At 40.1% G+C, this 19555-nt stretch overlaps 2 protein-coding genes across 2 annotated transcripts in view; one reads left to right on the plus strand and one right to left on the minus strand.

Annotated features, from left to right (window-relative positions):
* KCNS2 (potassium voltage-gated channel modifier subfamily S member 2) overlaps window positions 1-5803 on the plus strand; it is a 25487-nt gene extending 19684 nt beyond the window's left edge. The window contains exon 3 of the mRNA XM_010709169.3: window positions 410-5803. Within this exon, the coding sequence (XP_010707471.1) occupies window positions 447-1880 (1434 nt within the window). The 5' untranslated portion in view covers window positions 410-446 and the 3' untranslated portion in view covers window positions 1881-5803. The remainder of the gene's footprint in view (window positions 1-409) is intronic.
* A 5765-nt stretch (window positions 5804-11568) lies between these two features.
* The window catches only part of STK3 (serine/threonine kinase 3), a 147840-nt gene continuing 139853 nt past the window's right edge, over window positions 11569-19555 (minus strand). Inside the window, exon 11 of the mRNA XM_019614164.2 lies at window positions 11569-15307. Coding sequence (XP_019469709.1) covers window positions 15149-15307 — 159 coding nt within the window. The 3' untranslated portion in view covers window positions 11569-15148. The remainder of the gene's footprint in view (window positions 15308-19555) is intronic.

Consider the following 19555-nt stretch of genomic DNA (forward strand, 5'->3'; position numbering starts at 1 on the left):
GAGCCGGCGGGGAGAGGTGGGAGAAGAGGTACGGCTGGAACAAAGGAGCAGCAGTGGTGTGTGGTAGGGAGGGGGAGAGAGAAAAGGGGAAAGGGAGAAAGAGGGGGAAAGGGGAGAGGGAGAGATAAGGGAGAAAATGAAAGAAAAGGAAAAAGAGAGATGGAGAGAGAAATGAGAGTGAAAGAGAGCAGAGAGAAAAAAGAAAGAAAGAGAAAGGAATAGAGAAAGGAAGAATGATAGAAAAGGGGAGAAAGGAAAAGAGAGACAAAGAGAAGCAATGAAGGAAGGGAAGAAGGAAGAAAGAAAGAAGAAAAGAAAGAAAGAAAAAGAAAATGAGAATGTTAGGTGAACAGGCTTCAGATTTGCCCATTCTGCTGATGTGCTGATGCTTTGTGCAATTACATTCTAGGCTTTTATTTCCTACACACCTTTGGAAGGAGGTCACTATGACAGGGCAGAGCCTGAAGGCTTTATCTGAGGCGAATTTTGAAGACAATGAGATCAGCATCAACGTTGGAGGTTTTAAGAAAAAGATGAGATCCAACACATTATTGAGGTTCCCAGAGACCAGACTGGGCAAACTGCTGAGCTGTCACTCGAAGGAATCGATCCTGGAGCTCTGCGATGACTACGATGACACCAAGAATGAGTTTTATTTTGACAGGAATCCTGAGCTCTTCCCCTACGTGCTCCACTTTTACAACACTGGCAAGCTCCACGTGATGGGCGAGCTCTGCGTTTTTTCTTTCAGCCAGGAGATTGAGTACTGGGGAATCAATGAGTTCTTTATAGACTCATGCTGCAGCTACAGCTACCACGGGAGGAAAATGGAGCCAGACCAAGAGAAGTGGGAGGAACAAAGTGACCAGGAAAGTACCACATCTTCCTTTGATGAGATCTTGGCATTCTACAACGATGCCTCTAAATTTGACAAACAACCCTTTGGAAACATCAGGAGGCAGCTCTGGCTTGCTTTGGATAACCCTGGCTACTCAGTCTTGAGCCGAATCTTCAGTGTGCTCTCCATCATGGTGGTGCTGGGCTCCATCGTGACCATGTGCCTGAACAGCCTCTCAGATTTCCAGATCATTGACAGCAGCGGGACCCCCGAGGAAGACCCTCGCTTTGAAATCGTGGAGCACTTTGGTATTGCATGGTTCACTTTTGAACTGGTGGCGAGATTTGCAGTAGCTCCTGACTTTTTAAAATTTTTCCAGCATGCCCTGAATTTGATTGACCTAATGTCTATCCTACCATTTTATATTACCTTAATTGTCAACTTGGTGGTGGAAAGTAGTCCAACCTTGGCAAATTTAGGCAGGGTTGCACAAGTCCTGAGGCTCATGAGGATCTTTCGCATCTTAAAGCTTGCTAGGCACTCAACGGGTCTTAGGTCCCTTGGAGCCACCCTGAAGTACAGCTACAGAGAGGTAGGGCTCCTTTTACTCTACCTCTCTGTTGGCATCTCCATTTTCTCAGTAGTGGCCTACACCATTGAAAAAGAAGAGAACGAGGGGCTAGCCACCATCCCTGCTTGCTGGTGGTGGGCCACTGTTAGCATGACCACGGTGGGCTATGGGGACGTTGTGCCAGGGAGCACTGCTGGCAAGCTGACGGCATCTGCATGCATCCTAGCTGGCATCCTGGTGGTAGTGCTTCCCATTACACTGATCTTCAATAAATTCTCCCACTTTTATAGGCGTCAGAAGCAGTTAGAAAGTGCCATGAGGAGCTGTGATTTTGGTGATGGCATGAAAGAAGTTCCATCGGTCAACTTAAGAGACTACTACGCCTATAAAGTGAAATCCCTTATGGCTAGCCTTACCAATATGAGCAGGAGTACTCCCAGTGAGCTGAGCCTGAATGATTCACTGCATTAGTGTACAAGTCTGACAGCAGTTTGCATGAGAGCTATCAAGAGCTGTGTTTATAAATGTTTTCCTATTTGTCATCCTTTTTTTTTTTTTTTTCCTAGAGGGTAATGTTGCTGACACTGCACTAACTTTGCACTTGAGAAACAAAAGAAATTTATATTCTGAGTTGACAGTTTGCACATTCTCATCCTGTTGCTTAGGCACCGAATGCTGACTTTTCCATCTGAATATTTCCACTCCCCTGATATTAGTGCTAGCAGTGTAGTGATGATTTGTTACTTTGTGCATTTCCTCATTTGAGCAAAGAAATGAACATACCCAAGTGGAATAAAAATTCTCAGCTGTGAAACTAATGATGAACAAAGCACCCACCACCTAAAGTGGTATTTGTAGCAGTTCAGGACCATCGCAAGACAGACATAGGACTTCCAATGCATTTCACAACTGTTTTCAAAAAAATCACCTGGGAATCACTGACAAGGGACCGCTCTTCTCCATCTTTCTGACTGGTAATTTCAATCGTCACATGTCCGAAAACACCCCCAAGCTTCATATTTCAATGGAAGCTGGCTTACTCTTAAGCACGTGTTAAAAACTGGGTATTCTTGTTTGGAAATGTTATGTCCAGTAATATTTTTTAGACGTTCCTCAGCATAGGCCTACCTCTATTTCCAAGACAAAGTCAATTGCTAGCCCTCCAGAGAAGCCCAGCCTCATTTCTGGTGGCTGTGTGTGCCAAGGCCGCGCTGTCACAAGCAACTTGAGGTATGGAGGCCATGGAGGCGTCTCAGGTTCCTGCTTTCAGAGGCACACAGAGTGGTTCCAGTGAATCTGGAGATACTCTGTATTTCAGTCCATTCAAATGGTTCTGAGATTAGGCACACAAAGATGTGGGTTTTCAGCGATTAGAAGCTCCAGTGGAAAATCTGGATTTGTTTAATGAAGAGAAATATTCCCACATGAACAGTGCAGGCAGCATTTTAGGAACTGACATTCATATACTGCAAAAAGACTAATTATAAAGATGCCATATGTGACGCTGAGATACAGAGTCTAATTTTATCAGGAAAACTTGAAAGCAGGTGTTGATGGCAGCCAATTCCATTACACTTTCTGCCAAGGATACTCTAAGAAAAAAAAAAAAAAAAAGCCCTGCAAGTCACATTTTTCCTCAGAAAGGAACTCACAAGTTACAGCTAAGAAAGAGTGCAAGGGCCTAAGAAAAGAACAGATACAGAAAAAGAGCTTAATGCTGCATGCACTGTGGGCAGATCCTCCCACCAGTTCTGTGACGCAGCCAATGCAAACCCTCTCAAGGGCTAGCCTGTACTTTTATTTAAAAAGAGAGAGAGAGAGCAGATCATCTGGGTTCTCAACAGTAATCATGAATCTGCATAAACTTATTGAGCGATCAGCCTTTTCCCTTATGTAACTGTTCCGAGATCAAACACTTGTAGCCAACAGGCAGATCCAACCCCTTCCTCTCCCAACACCTCTGTTGCTCTGTGCTGTAATATCCCGCTGGCACTCAGAGGGCACAACGGCATTTCTTTTCAAATCCATCGCCTTTTCCACCCCATTTACTACATATTGTGTAGCAATTGATTGTTTTTCGTTTTAACTTGTGAAGACTAGAGAGGTCCTGAAAATACATTCAAATACATTGCAACTGAAACTGAAATACTAAAGCTAAAATTGCCTTGTTTGGAAGCCCATGTTTGTGTACTGCAACAAGGAGTGGTACCTAAACTAAAGCAGCCGCATTGGCAGAATGAAGCAAATATGGTAAGGATATGTCCTCTTCCAGACTATCAAGGGTTGCCATCTGGATCTTTTGATGATGATATTGTATCAGCTCGACCTAAAACCAGAAGGCTGAGCACTCAGGATCAGACTCCAGTGATCTACCAAAGAGTACTCAATAGGAAATACCTTTCCCGCACACAAAATGTCCTTTGAACACTGTTCCCTCAGAATTGATTTAGGCCACGATCTGAGGGAAACAGGTCCTTCCCAGCCTTACCAGAGCAAAACTCTGAGAGATTTCAGCACAGCATTCATAGATGTCAGACGTTGCTCTCTATCTCCAAGCACCAAACAGCCATATACATAGCCCTGAAGACTGACTTAGGTGCTGAATGAAGCATCTGAACTTGAAACACTTTTCACTCCTTTGTTACCCAGGGGATTGAAATTCCATGAGTGAAAGAAGAGAAGGGATGGGCTTGTGTAGCACATTCACAAGCTCCAGTTGAGCTAAACACTGCAGAGGAGGCAGAATCTCCCACTGGTGCGAAGGCCAGCGCAGCTCCTATTAGGTTTGTGGGTTTGGGGCCTGCAGAGAATCTTCCAAGTCATGGTTTTATCTCAGTTCCACAATCAGCAGATTCACAGAGCTTAAAACCAGTGACTTCCAGGGCAGTTATTGGAAGAGACCTGTAAACTTGCCAAAGAGTCACAAATTCCCTCAGCTGTTATTAGTTTAATGTTGCAAAGGTTGGATCCAAACTTTACAACACATCATTTCAATAACCTATAGCTTATCTTATGTTCCAGATTTATTATTCATCGAGCTGATGCTCTGTCATTTCTGCGAGTATTGAATGGAATGTGTCCAAATTGTGTTTCACTAAAGAAAATGAAATACCCCAAGGAATTATGACTTTTATTGTACCGGTTGAAAGGAATTTTCGTTATTGCTTTTTTATATAAGTGCTTTGGATCAAAGACACTAAATAAATAAAGTACTGAAATTTAATATGTTCTTATTATCATGACAATGACTCTATGCAGTACACAGGAATTCCCTTCATAAACTTAACTAGCTCCATGTCAGAAGTAGCCAGCCTTTGCTCCCACTCCCCTGGAAGTGCATTCCAGAACCGCGCTGCTCTCCAAGACTTGTTTAATTTTTAGCGTAATTATACTAACAGCTGCTTCATATGAGGTTTTTCTGATGCCAGGACTTTTCCTTAGTTTAAATAATTCCTTTTCCTCCTAGTGGTTACATGCGTGGTGTATACACAGACAGCAATCATACGCCATTTCAGGCTTATTTTCAGGGGATGATACCTGCCAAGACTGTTTTAGTTTTCCTTTTTGCTCTGATCATCCTAGGAGATCTAGCCTTATTTTCTGCTTTATTTCTGCTTAGAGTTAATCTGTTTGAGCTGGCACTGCACACCACTGTATCCTGAAAGAGATTGCTTTGTCCAGCAGCACTAATATTTGCTTAGGCTATTGGAATTTTTCACTGAGGCAGATGGTAATTATTCCAAGTAATGTTGTCTTAACTCACCAAATATACCCACGTAAGGAAGAATGAGGCACATCCTTCCTGCCATTTGATGGAGTAACCAACCTCTATGCCAGGGCTCATCCCAATAATCATAGGCTCATAGAAGTATTGAGGTTGGAAAGACCGCTAAGATCATTCATCCAACCACCAGCCCATCACCGCCAAAGTGCCAAGAATTCTCATCTCTCGTTAAACAGAAAAATGTTTATATTTTAAAGGAAAATTTCAATATCTCAGAAGTCTTTGCAACTGTAAGAGGTTACATTTTGAGTAATCAATACTTGCTCCAGACTTATAAAATCATTGGTCATCTTCATTTCTCTAAATCTAAAGGTCAGAATTCAGTTAGAGAACTAATTGGCCACTTTCTCCAGGATCTGAAACATGAAAATTATTGTAGTCAGTGATCTGCTTTCTATGGACATTGAAAAACATTGCATGTGCTCTTCTGCCTTTTGATGGTCACTTTTTTGTAACCAGTGAAGATGCTGCAACTTCTCTCTTAGGGCTGAAAGCTCTGAAGTGCTTAAATGAGGATTATGATAATATTTCAAATTAGGAAATTATCAACTCTTTGAAAGGGTAGATAACTGCAGGACAAGGGGAAATGGTTTTAAGTTGAGGGAGGGAAGATTTAGGTTGGATGTCAGGGGAAAATTCTGTACTATGAGAGTGGTGAGGTGCTGGAACAGGCTGCTCAGAGAGGCTGTGGATGCCCCGTCCCTAGAGGTGTTCAAGGCCAGATTGGAGGAGGCCCTGGGCAGCCTGGTCTAGTATTAAATGGGAGGAAATTGGTGGTCCTGCATGTGGCAGGGCCATTCTCTGATTCTGTGATTCTGTGAAACTTACTTCAGGAATGAGCAAGTATAGAATCTTGATTTCTAGTACAAATCTAGGCTATTATAAAGATTCAGAAATGTCCTTGAGAAGCAATGTTACATTATTTTCTTGAGATGTAAAATCTATATATAGGTTGTGATTAAGCTTTTTATGTACATTCAGAGTTTGTATTATTGCCTGGTTTATGATTCACATACTTTCATCAGTTGCAAATTCTCTTTTTCCCTGCAGACTATCGTACTCACTTATAAAGCAATGTTTTCTTCACATAATGTAGCACAATCTCCTTCACAGTGAAACTTCAGAACAATGAACTTTGCATTTAATTTTCCAAATTTATACTCCAGTATTTCTTCCTTTGGTACAAGACTTCATGGGATTGCAGGAAACTACAGTATCCGGTGCTCATTCTGCTGCATTTCTTGACCCCATAGTGTACTGCTGTACTGCTCATTCAAGAACTCTGCTTTGTGCCACATTATGGAAGTTAAATGCACCCAAAAAAATGCATCAATACAGGGTTTAAGAATAAATCTAGATTTCAGGGTATTGTGAGTATATACAAAGGAAAAAAAATATATAAATATATATGGAGAGTATATATATATATTTATATATAACAAAGGAGAAGCATACCTTTGTTTGAAGGTTTCTTTAAAATGAATACTTCTTTCTTTGTTTCTTTTAAATGTATACTTCAGGCTAAATTTCTGTTTTTAAAAATGTTCTTAATTGGGGGTGTAGAGAAGATGAAACACATTTTTTAGTTGAGCAAATAGCACAAGCTTCTCATTCTCTACATCATCAATTAGGGACTAAGCAGCACACCTATAGCACTTGTAGGTACTAAATCAATTTGACATGACCTTTCATCTCTTCCAAGCGGCCCCTCTCCTGGTGGGCCCCAGCTGCACACACACGAGCAGCAGAAAGCCCCTGGAGTAGCTGTTCTTGCTTTCCCAGTTATCCATTTCCTTTCACAACACTCCTGACTTCAATCTACCTTTCATGGTATTTTCAAGCAATATTCAACCCAGAGTCACTACTCATATCCCTTAGTGAGGTGTTGAGCCCAAACTATTTTTTTCTCATCGTGTTCTTCTTTTTCTTCTTTTCTCCCAATTTATGCACCTGACTTCCTCATGGGCCTTCTGTAACATATTTTCAGGCTTCCCACTATTCTGGCAGAGTTGAGCAATATTCCCATCCAGTCCTGAAGCATCTTTTACAGATTCTGCCTTCTTCCTAAAAAAACCCACACAAACACCCACCACCAACCTATGCTTTTCAGCTGAGAATAATTTACAGTCAGCCACAATGTATGGGCACTCAACGCAGTTGTTTGTCCCGTTGCTGATTCCTTCAGTGTTCAAACACAAAGATATGGGCCTTCAGCTGGAAGAAGCAACCTCCAAGCAGTCCAGAAAGTGTCTCCCACATAGCATGATGCTGCTGGCAGTCTGTTTGGCATTCACTTCTCCTGTAGTGCAGCAGATGGAGAACCACCTCACAGCCTCTGGCTGACCTTCTACTGCACACAGAGACATTCATCTGCCCCAGTATGCACAACCCTAAACCTGAAAGTCCTCAGTTTGGTGAATGCATGCATCTGGCTGGACAGGCAGGGGAATGCATCCAACCCTTCAGAGAAAAACAGAAGAAACATCAGCACCTCAAATTGTTATTTGTTTCAAGGTACCAGTAGGATTTAGCTTCTCACTGAACGTTCCAAACTTCATCTCTTCTGAACCTTTTCATCCCTCTCTGGACGTGCCTTTTCCCAGTATAGTGCCCCTCCATATCACTGTGGGAGTATACTCTTCAGAAAGCTGAGGTCGATAAGAGGTTGGTGATGCTTGCAAGTCCCTATGGGAAGAGTAAGCTGTACCCAACCATTTTCCCAACGTGACTCTCTCTGTCTTGCGCTACTGGCAAGGCCAGCTTCTCACAGTAAGACCATCTCAAATTGAGATGGAATCTTCTTGTCCCAGTGCTGAAACAATGCAGGAGACAAGAGTCATGCTGCAAGGTGGGGGCAGCAGGTGTGCTCTGCTGTGTTTGGCTTTCTTCAGTGATTTCCATTTAGGCACAAAGAGAGCTAAGTCTAGACACGGCAGGAATATAGAAGAGAGCGGCTGTGTACTTTGTCAGAGTTAATGGTTCCTGAATGAAGAGAGCTGGGGTGTCAGGAGGTTTTCCTTCCCTCTCTCCTGGCAGCAACAGACAGCTCTGAATGCTGTGGTGGCCCTCAGTATTTGAAGCAGAGCAAGCAAGTGTTGGGAAAGCAAAGCCACACAACTCCTGCAAACCCCGTAGCTGCTGGTGCTGCAGCGCTGCGCACATTCGGTCCCGAGCAGCTCCATTTCTATACATCACTGCAGAAGCTGGAAGGCAGCTGAGAAGCACAAGAGTAATCTTTTCTTAAATACAACTTAATCATTGTTCCTTCTTCTAGAGCAAAGAGCTGAACTAAACACTTTCGTTCAGCATCTGTCTACAAAATAAATTATTAGTCAAACACTTTGCTAATAAGACTTCCTCCTACTTCAGCTGCAAGATAGGACCTAACTATTGTGCTTTTTGTGGAGGCAGTAACTGAAGATAAGTGCTGTGAGATCTATAAAAATTGTGTCGGTTGATGGGCTGAATAAATCAGTGTTAACCACATTTAAAAGGCTTCAAACTTATACCCACTTGTGGAATAAATTTGCATTAATGATTGGGATGTGGGTCTGCTGTATTGCTGGTCCTACACACAGAATCACAGAAATTCTTGATTATTTATCCCAATAATAACATGCTCGGGGGCTACTCATGGATCTGTGTCAACAGAACACAGCTACACTAAGTAGGAGAAATGCGTCGATTAAGTCTAACATATCATTGCCACTGATCTCAGACACTTTTAATTGTGGGCTATAAATAACCCCCAAAGCAAACGAACATGCGTGAAAGCTGAACAGTCTGCAGTGGACATGCCTTCCTCGGTAACTGAAAATAAAATGGGAGGTGTATGGTCGCTCAGCCCTTTTTAGAACAGACCCACAGTGGGCTACCAACTCACTGCTGGTTGTGTTCCCATGCCTGATAGGAGGAGAGGTTCTTGCAATGAGGAAGAGCAGTGTTTCAGAAGTGCAGCTGCATTTAGTGAAATACAGCACCAGTACTCACTGCATTAGAGACCTCTACTCAATTTGCAGAGGTAAATCAGACTTTGCTTATAATTACTTGTATGTGCATATAAATGGCTGAACACTGGCGAATTACCCCACTATTTTCTGGATGGTCTCAACGATGTTACTCTACAAAGATCAACAACAACAACAACAACAAACACCAGGATTTTAGGAGACTCAGTTTGTTAATTGTATCTGTAAGTACATAGTTTGATCTGTTTCTGCTTTTTTTTTTTAATCACAAATAAAACTTTAAAAATTTTAACCTTCTTCCACAGTTTCAGCAGAGAATTGGTATATGACAAATAAGTGACCTATCTGAGAGAAGGCCTGCATTTTAAATAGATTCTCATGCTTTTGGATATGGTTGCTAAGAAAATTGGTAGCTCTACTTAATCCTTCTTCAAATAATCTCTGACCTACATAATCCCTGGACTGTGACACCTGTTTTCATGTGCTGGGAGAGATCAAAAGGACACCTCTCGCTGTTTAGTCTGTATACCCAATTGTGCTGTAATAAAAATGAAATATCAATTGATGCATCACACTAAAGGCTTAGTGTCAGATAAATCAAACCAAAACCTTTTGGTCTCTCTCTTTGATGTAGTCGCCGTGTGTTTTTCCTTAACAGTAACCACGCTGGCTTTGCAAGTCCAGGAAGGTGTGAAGTGGCAGAAAAATCTTAAGGGCATTGTGCTGTGAATATCTGAGGGCCACGGACACTTTCCCATGATGGGAACGGAGGAATGAATAGAAGGCAGAGGGTGTGTGTCTGTGTGCTCATGCACACACCTGTGTACAGAAAAAGAAGGATTATACCAATTATACCAGTCAGGTCCAAATATTGTGGAGAAACATGATTAGGAGAGCTGTATTTCTCTCTAGGAGTGAAGCAGGGAGAGATTCTGGAATATAAAATCTTTTTCTCTATAAGAAATATCCACATAGGGCAGTGTCTAGTTCTTAAGTAAAGACCATATGCCTTAATTAACTTGTAGAAGTGAAATATATATCCAGACAATTAGCATGTGGTTGCACAGCAAGTGAGAACTCTGTTTGCCACACACACATGAAAACTTCTTATTCCTGTGTCAGGCCATGCTGTCAAAGTGTCAACTCCTGCCAACAGAGCAATGCTGCACCAAAAGCCATTTGCCACTGCAGCACGGCTTTGCCCATTTGATGATGAGCTGCACCCTATCAGGCTTCCTTCACAACAGGCACCGGTTTGATACAGTGCTACCCTGATGCTGACCAGCAGTTTCCAGATCTGTGCCACATCTCTTGGTGGCAAGGAGACACACTGCTTTGTGCTGCTTCCTCACAGTTCTCGGGAGCCTTGATGCCACTACAGCAGAGGACTCTTGCTAAAACCATCTGCATCCATACAGCATGGATGGTCTGTCCATGTCAAAACATCTATATATTCATCATCTGCAGTAAAGGCTTCCACGACCCAGAGAGGAGTAGGAGAATAAAAGAAGAGAGAATCATTCTTTCAGTGACTTCTTCCTGAGGTTTAAGTACTTGGCATTGTTATGGTGTTTTCAATTATAATTTGTTTAAAACCACTAAAAGTGGCAACTGAATAACATAAAGCACAGACATAAAAGACAGTAAGCATTAATGGAAGCAAGTCAGGTATGAAACACTGATGAAGAACAGTTAGCTACAAAGGCACTTTTGTTAGCCAACATTAGTCTCAGAAGCAGCATGTCCAGAGCAGCTGAGACTTCGCTTCAATGATCTCTTATGAATGACAAAAGGAATAAATGCCATTGTTGGCATCTGTGGGACAACATCTCAAGGACACTTAGCTCAGGGAAACACTTGGTTTAAAGCAATGCCCACATTTGTCTTTCTGAGCAGGGAGAAGCAAACCAGGAGGAATGAATAAGTATTCTTCAAATACTCTAACAAAGAAAAACCAAAGGATGAGAGCACACCATATAAATAGCAGCTCCTTTCCATAGTGAATACGCTAAACAGAGAGAAAAAAAACAACAAACATTTTGTGAAGGAAACTTGTTCTAAACTTAATGGGGCAAGTCCCAGGGACAATGTAATGAGCTTACATTGAACTATTATGAAAGTAATTTTGCCTTTCCCTCAAAGCAGTGCAATATTACATCATCTGGCACCTAACAGTGGCAGGAAGCACCACCTGTTGCCCAAGACTTTTTTTCTGCAGGGCCCTCGTTGACAATAGTAGACATAACAGTGTTGTACCACAGCCTCGTACAGAAAATTCCCTAAGCCAATTTTCCAGCTCACTCTATGATATTAGAGAACATCCTCCTAAGCCTTGAAAGTGCAGAAAGAAACACCACAGTAAGATGGAGCTCTTAATATTTACAAATGCAAAGAAATAAAGGCATGCTTATGTTATAAAGTCTTTTTAATTAGCTTTATAGCCATGAATACAATTAAAAGGAAAATGTAACCTTCACCACATCACATTGATAAAACAACATGCACACAAAGTGCTTTACAGAATTTGTGCAGAATACATTCCATTTAGAAGCACCAATGCATGTCAATGGTGACTAATGTTACCTCATGGACTTGTGCACTGATTCATTAATCATTTACCATCAACCACTTTTATACTGAGAAGCTCAACATACTGTGCAGGTGGACACAGAAGGAGCCCGAGCCACTGCACCCTCTCCTCTGAAAATACCTGGGCAAATACAGACAAGCTGTTATTTACTGGTGATACAACTATATAAATGAACATTAATGATTACTAGTGACATTAGCTTTAGTTAGAATGAACAACAAGACAGCATTATACACGAAAAATTCACTTTTATTACAAATGTTTAGTAAAAGGTAATTATTTTTCAAAACTATTTCTCTTTTTCTTCCTAAACCTAAACAGACAAAATCAGATGCAAATAAGAAACCACTTGGTTAAAATCTTACTGAAGGTTACCTTGTCAGTAGTTCTATCAGATTTTCTGCAAATCTCGCCTTTAAAATGCCGTATTTACTGTACTATCTGCTTTCCTTTATGGAGATGCTCATCCTGCAGTAGAGATGTGCAGCCGTTAGCACGGATGGTTTGATTCATTTGGACAGAAGAAAGGAAAAATGAGTTGTAATCATCTCTTAATATAAAAGCTATTTCTACAAATTATGCTTGCACTTAATTTAGAGGCTGGAATGCAAGCTTCTGGAACCAAAGACAGGTTTCACACTGTCCCAGAAGGGCAACACAAATAACTTCAGTTGTGGAAGAATTCTTTGGTCACAAACTGCTGATACCTACGCAGTTCAAAGTGTTTCAAAAGCCATTTTTCCACCTCTATGAAGTGGCTTGCTTCATTTAATTATTTTATTCCGTGACTTTTAAATTTTTCTCCTCCATGTGTGTATGCTCATGCACTAAGTTTACACAAATTGCTTCTATTCAGACAGATCAGGAGTGAAGAGAGGATGTCCTTTATCTTCTGCTACCTTTCAGATGTCAGACTGCAGCACCTCTAGTCTAAAATGGCCTTTTACTGGAGTCCCTCTGGACAGTTAATTCATATTTAGTGCACTACATTAAAAAGCTTTCAGGATACATGAGATATGAAAGTTCTGATCATTACGTTACACTGTTATTATACAGATTATACTGCAAAGACATTATTCAAAATCAAAGCCCTTTTTTGGTGGGAAAAGTTTCAGAGAGTAAGGGAAAAGAAAGCTGCTAATGATGAAGGCAAGAGTGTCTGGACACTTTGCTTAAAAGGCACACCAACAAAAGGCAAGTTACATTCCTCTCCTGATGGTTTACGTAATCCTGTTCTATATTTCTACTTATAGACATGCATATATATACACACACACGTGCATATAGACACACACACACACCAGAAATTTGAGGAAATAGGAATGAATTTTAAATAAGAATCAAACTAATGGGGGAGGTGTTTGCTGCAGTTATTTTCTGCTGCATTATGATTATAATCTAATGATATGATTATACACTTTTTTACTTTACATCATTTCATTGTATAAATGTGAGGCATAAGATTACAAGGTGCATTTATCTTACCTAAAGTAATTTTTATGGATCTTCTGTGTTCTTGCTTCTTCAGAAGGGATGCTCATTATTTTAAGAAATATAAAAAGAGTTGAGGGTAAGGATGTTCTAACAATCACAATTAAAATTTATTTGACTCTGGGGTGTACAGATCAGAGCGTGGCATGCACGCAAACACACACAGAATGACAATGACAACAATGGCTGTAATGCAGCTCAAAACCAAATTCTGGTCCCAGCACGGCTGTAATATGCTGATATTGTAAAATCTTTTGTTTTCTTTTTTTCCTTTTGCTTCAATTTTAAGATATAATGCACCATTTCCAAAACCTGCACTGTTCCATCTAAATGGTCCACAAACGATGACAGTAAATGTTAAGAGGTATGAGATGATTCCTAATTTCCAGAAAACATTCAACAGAAGATGCCCGTACAGTAGTCACCATTAAAAGCTTAACAGCTGGAGGTTGAAAGTAAAGACCTTTTCAGTTGTATTGTTTAAAGAAGTCTGACTATCACAGTAAGGTTAGTTATAAAAAGGTAACAACGGTAAAGATTGCAACAGAGAACCCAGTAGATTGTTCAGAAAGTGGATCACATTTTTGGTTAAGTCTGAAATAGCTTTTGCAATGTTGTAAATCTACCTATTAGATATTACACAATATAAATCAGACAGAAGAAGCTGTAAAAAGATATTAAAAGCTTGGTCCTGCATTTCTGATTTCCCAAAATCTACCACAGAAGACTACAGGAATTTTGCATGTTTAGTGATTGCAGGACAGAACTCTCAGAGATCTGCAATACCTTGCTTCATTTCAGTACTTACATTATATATAAGTATTCAATTGATATTCTTTGGCTTTTAAATTACTATCCCTTAATATCTATAATGTGAAACCAAACCAAGCCCAAACCACTAATAACTCCCCTCTTCCCTCAAAATAGTGCTAAAAAATTAAATGAACTAAAAAACATATCCAGTATGTGTAAAGTGTAGCTGTTACTTCATTATAAAACTAGGATATAACTACGGTGCAAAACAGGAAGGTGATACTGGTCAGAATTGCAATAGCAATTGGAAAATTACACTGCAGGAGTGACTGCAAGCGTTGCTTCTCCTGAATAATAGAAAAATCAAAACCAATTAGGCACTTGTTTTCTTGTTTAATGAGAGACCATTCTGTGTGCGTAAAAATGACAGAAATATTCTCTAAAAGAATGCTCTCTAGTGTAACAATTGTATTGCTCAACTGCAGCCACAATCCTTCAATCAGGAGAGCAGAAAAACATGTGCTTATTATTTCCTTTATGCTTAGAATTCTGTTGATAGGAATGGACTGAACACAGGTTCAAATGCTGTCCTGAATTGGGATGCTTGCTGAAATTGGAGTATTAAAAGATAATATAGTGGTGAGCTTCTTTTCATTCTACTACAATACTAACTTCATCTAGTCTAGCTCTTCTCTCCACAATATTATCAAATATTTCCTAATTAAAAAAAAAACAGGCATAAAATAAATAGGATAATCAAAGATTACACAATAAATATGCTACTAAGTGGGAGGAAAAGTATATTGCAACATAAGGCTCTGTAGTGTTGTACAATCAAGAAATAGTTCCAGGTGCTCCAAACTCACCTCCTAATGTACAACACAAAGTTACCACAATACACCTGAAAAAGACTGGGAAGTAACAGACCAAATTTCTATTACATTAAACGTTTGAAAATTTAACAAGTGGTAATGTGTTTCACTCCCTTTGCAGAACACCATGTGTTTTTTCACTGCTCCAATTGTCATTGCTTGTGAAGGAAGAATGAAAAGATTGTGTTTTTTTTAAACTCTCACAATAAAATTCCTTCAGACCTACAAAGTTACCAGTGTCCACACTGACTCATAGCATTATCTCTGAAAGTAAAATGAACTCAGAAATTTTGTTGTCTCCTCTTCTTGGCATCCATTGCATCCAGGATAGGTTGCCTCTTTGCAGTGTACCTCTGACGAAGCTCTTCAATTTCTCGTTCCATCATAGGGTCCAAAGCCTTTAATCTCATCTGTAATTCTTCTAAACTTAGATTCTTCAACTGCAAAAAAGACAAAACAAGCAAACAAAAAAAACACAGAAAAAGATTACAAACTATTTATAAGCAATATGAAAACCATTGCTTTTCATAACCCTTTAGTTTACAGTTGCAGTGTGTTTTTACATACCCTGTGTGTACATATATATATATATATCACTGTTTATGTAGACAGAAGCTCCACAGTAAGTAACAGCATATGAAAACACACACACACATTCAGCACAGTTAATAAAAATAATAACAATTAAAAAAATCCCTTTGAATACCCTGTAATTAGACTGTGAATAAATATAGGCCTGGGATTAAACTCCCTAGGCTGAAAATAAATGCATGCCATAGTACACAAGATTATATTCACACATATAAATTACACCGGCTGATCAAATATTTCTTACTGAATTCAGTCTCTCACAGAAGCCTTAAGAAACAGACAAGTGCTGTAAGCAACAATCTGAGAGATATTTGGAGGTACCCTCTGATCAGAGTGACAAGACACCTGTACTCCTCGACAAACTGCTGCCAGAACCAGTCAAGGCCAACAAGATGCTTAAATAACACAAAATAATTTCCGGAATTCATGGGAGGAAATTACCTTTTACCACCCTCTTTTCTTTCTAAAAATGCTTTCTCACAGTGTTAAAAGAGTTCATTACATTTCATTCATTAAGAACGATGGGTGACACAAGAAGTATGCAAGCAAAGGCCAGGTTCCCGGCAGGCACCGGGACACATCAGGTATCAATGCCCCACCTGCTCTTGCAGGGAGGATCCACTGTTAAAACTCCTTCCATTGGTTGCCCTATGTAATTCTTTCCTGGGGAAGTCCAGTGCCTTTCTTCACTTCTCTCTCCTGCTGGAACTGCCTGTGTGTCCATTACTTTTCACACAGTGTCATGAACATCAACAGATTTCAAAGATCCTAGGAAAGGGATGATCTATACTGTGTTTGCAAACATGCTGGCATTGCAAACAAGCATATCACCTAACTCAGGAGAAAAAAATATATATATATATTTTCTGAATCAACTCTAATGAGTCAATGCTTAGTTTACGAATCTAGGGCAGTTTTCCATCAGCACCGTCTGATCTGCTTTCCCTGAGGAACGAAATACTACTTTTGATCTTTATTTTTATCAGCATCTGAGGCATATAAATTAGCAACACATATTGCTACATACAGTCCAAACCCCAGCACTATGATTTCTACCGATACTCTACACCATACATAGTAAACAAACTTAAATGCATAACCAAGATGGAGTGAAGAACAGAAATGCATAGAAAAGTGTATAGAAAAAGATGCCTATTTTCATTCAATGCTGTTTTAATGATAAGATTTCTGCGAAGGTCAGAATTAAAAGTCAGCAGTCAAAATATCCCCAGGACCAGAGACCCTCAGAGCAGCATCAGCTTCAGAAACTCCAGATGCACTCAGCAGCCCCAAACCAATGTTTGTCTCTGATGAGGACAAATGGCACCTTTTGCATCTTAGGATGGAAGAAGTTGCCTCTGCCCAGTTAATGACATTTCTCCCACCTGATAAATGTAAGAAAGGATGGGGGAAAGGAATCATCATTCCTCAGTCACCAAGACTCTTAGAGAAAAACTTCCTTCAGTTTTCAGAGAAAGAAAAGACTTTAAAAAAAAACCAACCAACCAACCAAACAAAAAAAGAAACCCTCTTTCTTTTTCAGTCCATTGGTAAATATTACTAGCATAATACAGAAACTTTTCAGAGAAGATGTTCGCTAGATGAGCGAATTTGCAGTACTATCAGAAGATACAACAGAACTGATTCCCCTCTTTAACTGGTTCCTAGCAGTAGAGATGAGAGAAGCAATAAAACCACTGTTTTTAGCACATCTGAGAAATGTGTTTGTGGCTCCATGGACTAGCAGTGGACCAAGACAAGCACCATCAATGACCACTTGTGTGAGTTTTCTATTGTCACTGATGAAGTCCTGTGTCTGTTCAAGGCCAGCTTGGGCAACCATTTACTCCCTCTGAATCACCACTGCAGACATCAAGTGTAAACTGCACGTAATAGACTCAAGCTTATGTGATCACATAACTATTCTGCACAAAAAAACCCAATTTTTTAAAAAAATAAATTGTCAGAGAATAATGTGATGGCTCAGTTTTTATTTAAATTTCAGTCAAAAAACAGAGCCAGCAAATGGAATTAAATATTCTTTAAGGATCACAGACAGCTGGGCTGGAAATTAAAATACAAAGAGAATGAATTTTTAAATCCAGAGAATAAGAATCTTTCAGAATGATCTCAGTCATGTCACCCAGGGGACACGAGGAACTGCAGTGCTCATCTGTATGAACAGATGAAGCTTGGGACACACAGAGGAAGCAAATAACAGAAAAAAGGGAAATTAAGAATCTGAAAACAGTTATGAATCTCATCCATCTGACATCAGATGTTAGATTAGACAGTAATGGTCAGAGAGCTCCATGTACTATAGTAAACCACTTAATCACGTTGAAATGCTGCAGCTCACTCTAGGAAGTGTTTCTGTGCACACACACGTATATCTCCTCATTCAGAATGTTTGCTTCTTGACTTTTCTCTGTGCCATGAATGTTTTTTTGTGAACCCTAAAGACTGCAGAAGCCCAAGCACTGATTGCAACAGCAAATATATTAAATGAGATGCGCAGAAACAACTCAAACAGGAAATGTAATTATTCCTATGCAATTTATTCCCATGCATGATGAATATTTTTATTCAGTTTCTTAAAGTGATAGAGCTTGGCACTCTCATGCACTTCCATTTGTAAAGAGTTCACAATCTAAACTGCCATAGCTAATTTCCCATGTGGCTTGTTGAAAAAAGGGCTACCAACACAAACGGGAAATTCTCTGCAAGCAACCAGAATTCAAAAAGGTTTTAAATGATAGTTTGATAGCATTTTACAAGCTGCAAAAACAGTGGTTCAGTAATCAAGCTATTATTTGTCTGATAGTGACCGTTTAATCTCTGCCACTCCAAATAAGAGAATCAATCGCGTCCTTTCTGAGCTCAGATGCTCACAATCAGATGACAGTTAGTGTCAAGATGGTCCAGCTCCAAGGCAGAGGCAGGCTTCAGTGAATGGAGCATCTGCAAGGTGCATGGGAACACTCATCTTCACTGATATCTTTTGGATACCAAAGCATATCTATCTAATCCTGCAGCTGAACTGTTATTTTCTAGGAAAAGGCAACACAACCATACACTGCACACTCTCCTCTAAGGAAAAAGAAATGAGGAAACCTGGTATAGCTCATCTCGAACTTTTACCAAATGGGATACCCATCATTTGCCTCCTCCTGGTTCACTTTTCAACCTACTCATAACAGGGTAAGCAACTTCTCCAAAAAAGCTAAGTGCAAAAGTTAAAAAGCAGCAGAACAGATTCAGAATTGTTAGCAACCTTCTTTTAATTTGACCACCTTTGTTACTGAGAACTGAAGTTGGGATACAGCAACAATCAAGAGGCTGGGAAAGTTCCAGGCACATCCACAAGCTGTGATCAAATCACAGATGAGAGCTACTGAGTCTCCAGAGACAGGTACATTCCCTGGTGTGAAGCTGGCAGGAACCACAGCTAATCACAGTTACATGGGTTTTTAAGAAGCAGTGATAAGCTCTGCAGCTGAAGAAAAAATAATCCAGTGCTATAAATGAAAGATAGAAGATTCATCAGAATATTTTCTATGCAGAAAACATTCTTATTCTGGTCAGCACTGGCTTCAGGCGGTTTGCTTTCTTTTACATCTTCAAACAGTGACATAGAAGGAATTCCTTCCTCCCATGCTGATGCAGTCATCTCTCAGAACTAAACCCCAGCAAGGGAAAGGCAACAGTTTTTATGTTTTTCAGTCTAACTGAGTGTATCTCAGATAGATCAGCTACATTTGGATTGTTATGTTCAGCAAGACAAAGAATCACTTGCAGTCAATACTCCTGCCTGCAGGAGGACCCACACCATACCTTATATATTTTGTTTGCAACCCCGATCAGACCATATTGACAAAGATTTGAGCCAGAATATGCAACTGGAAAATATATAGGCATTCCTGTCTACAGACCAGAGATCTCTGTTGATAAGTTGAGAAGGAAAGAGATAACACACAATCATATGTGGACCTTCAAAGGTCATCAAGACAAGCGGTGCAATGTGAATCCTAACTACCTGTGTCCAGCACAGGAGTCAGGAGGAAGGAAATGTATCTGAGATACTTGGCGGTGCTTGC

This window comes from Meleagris gallopavo, chromosome 3 (genome assembly GCF_000146605.3).
Source record: "Meleagris gallopavo isolate NT-WF06-2002-E0010 breed Aviagen turkey brand Nicholas breeding stock chromosome 3, Turkey_5.1, whole genome shotgun sequence".
Classification (NCBI taxonomy): Eukaryota; Metazoa; Chordata; class Aves; order Galliformes; family Phasianidae; genus Meleagris; species Meleagris gallopavo.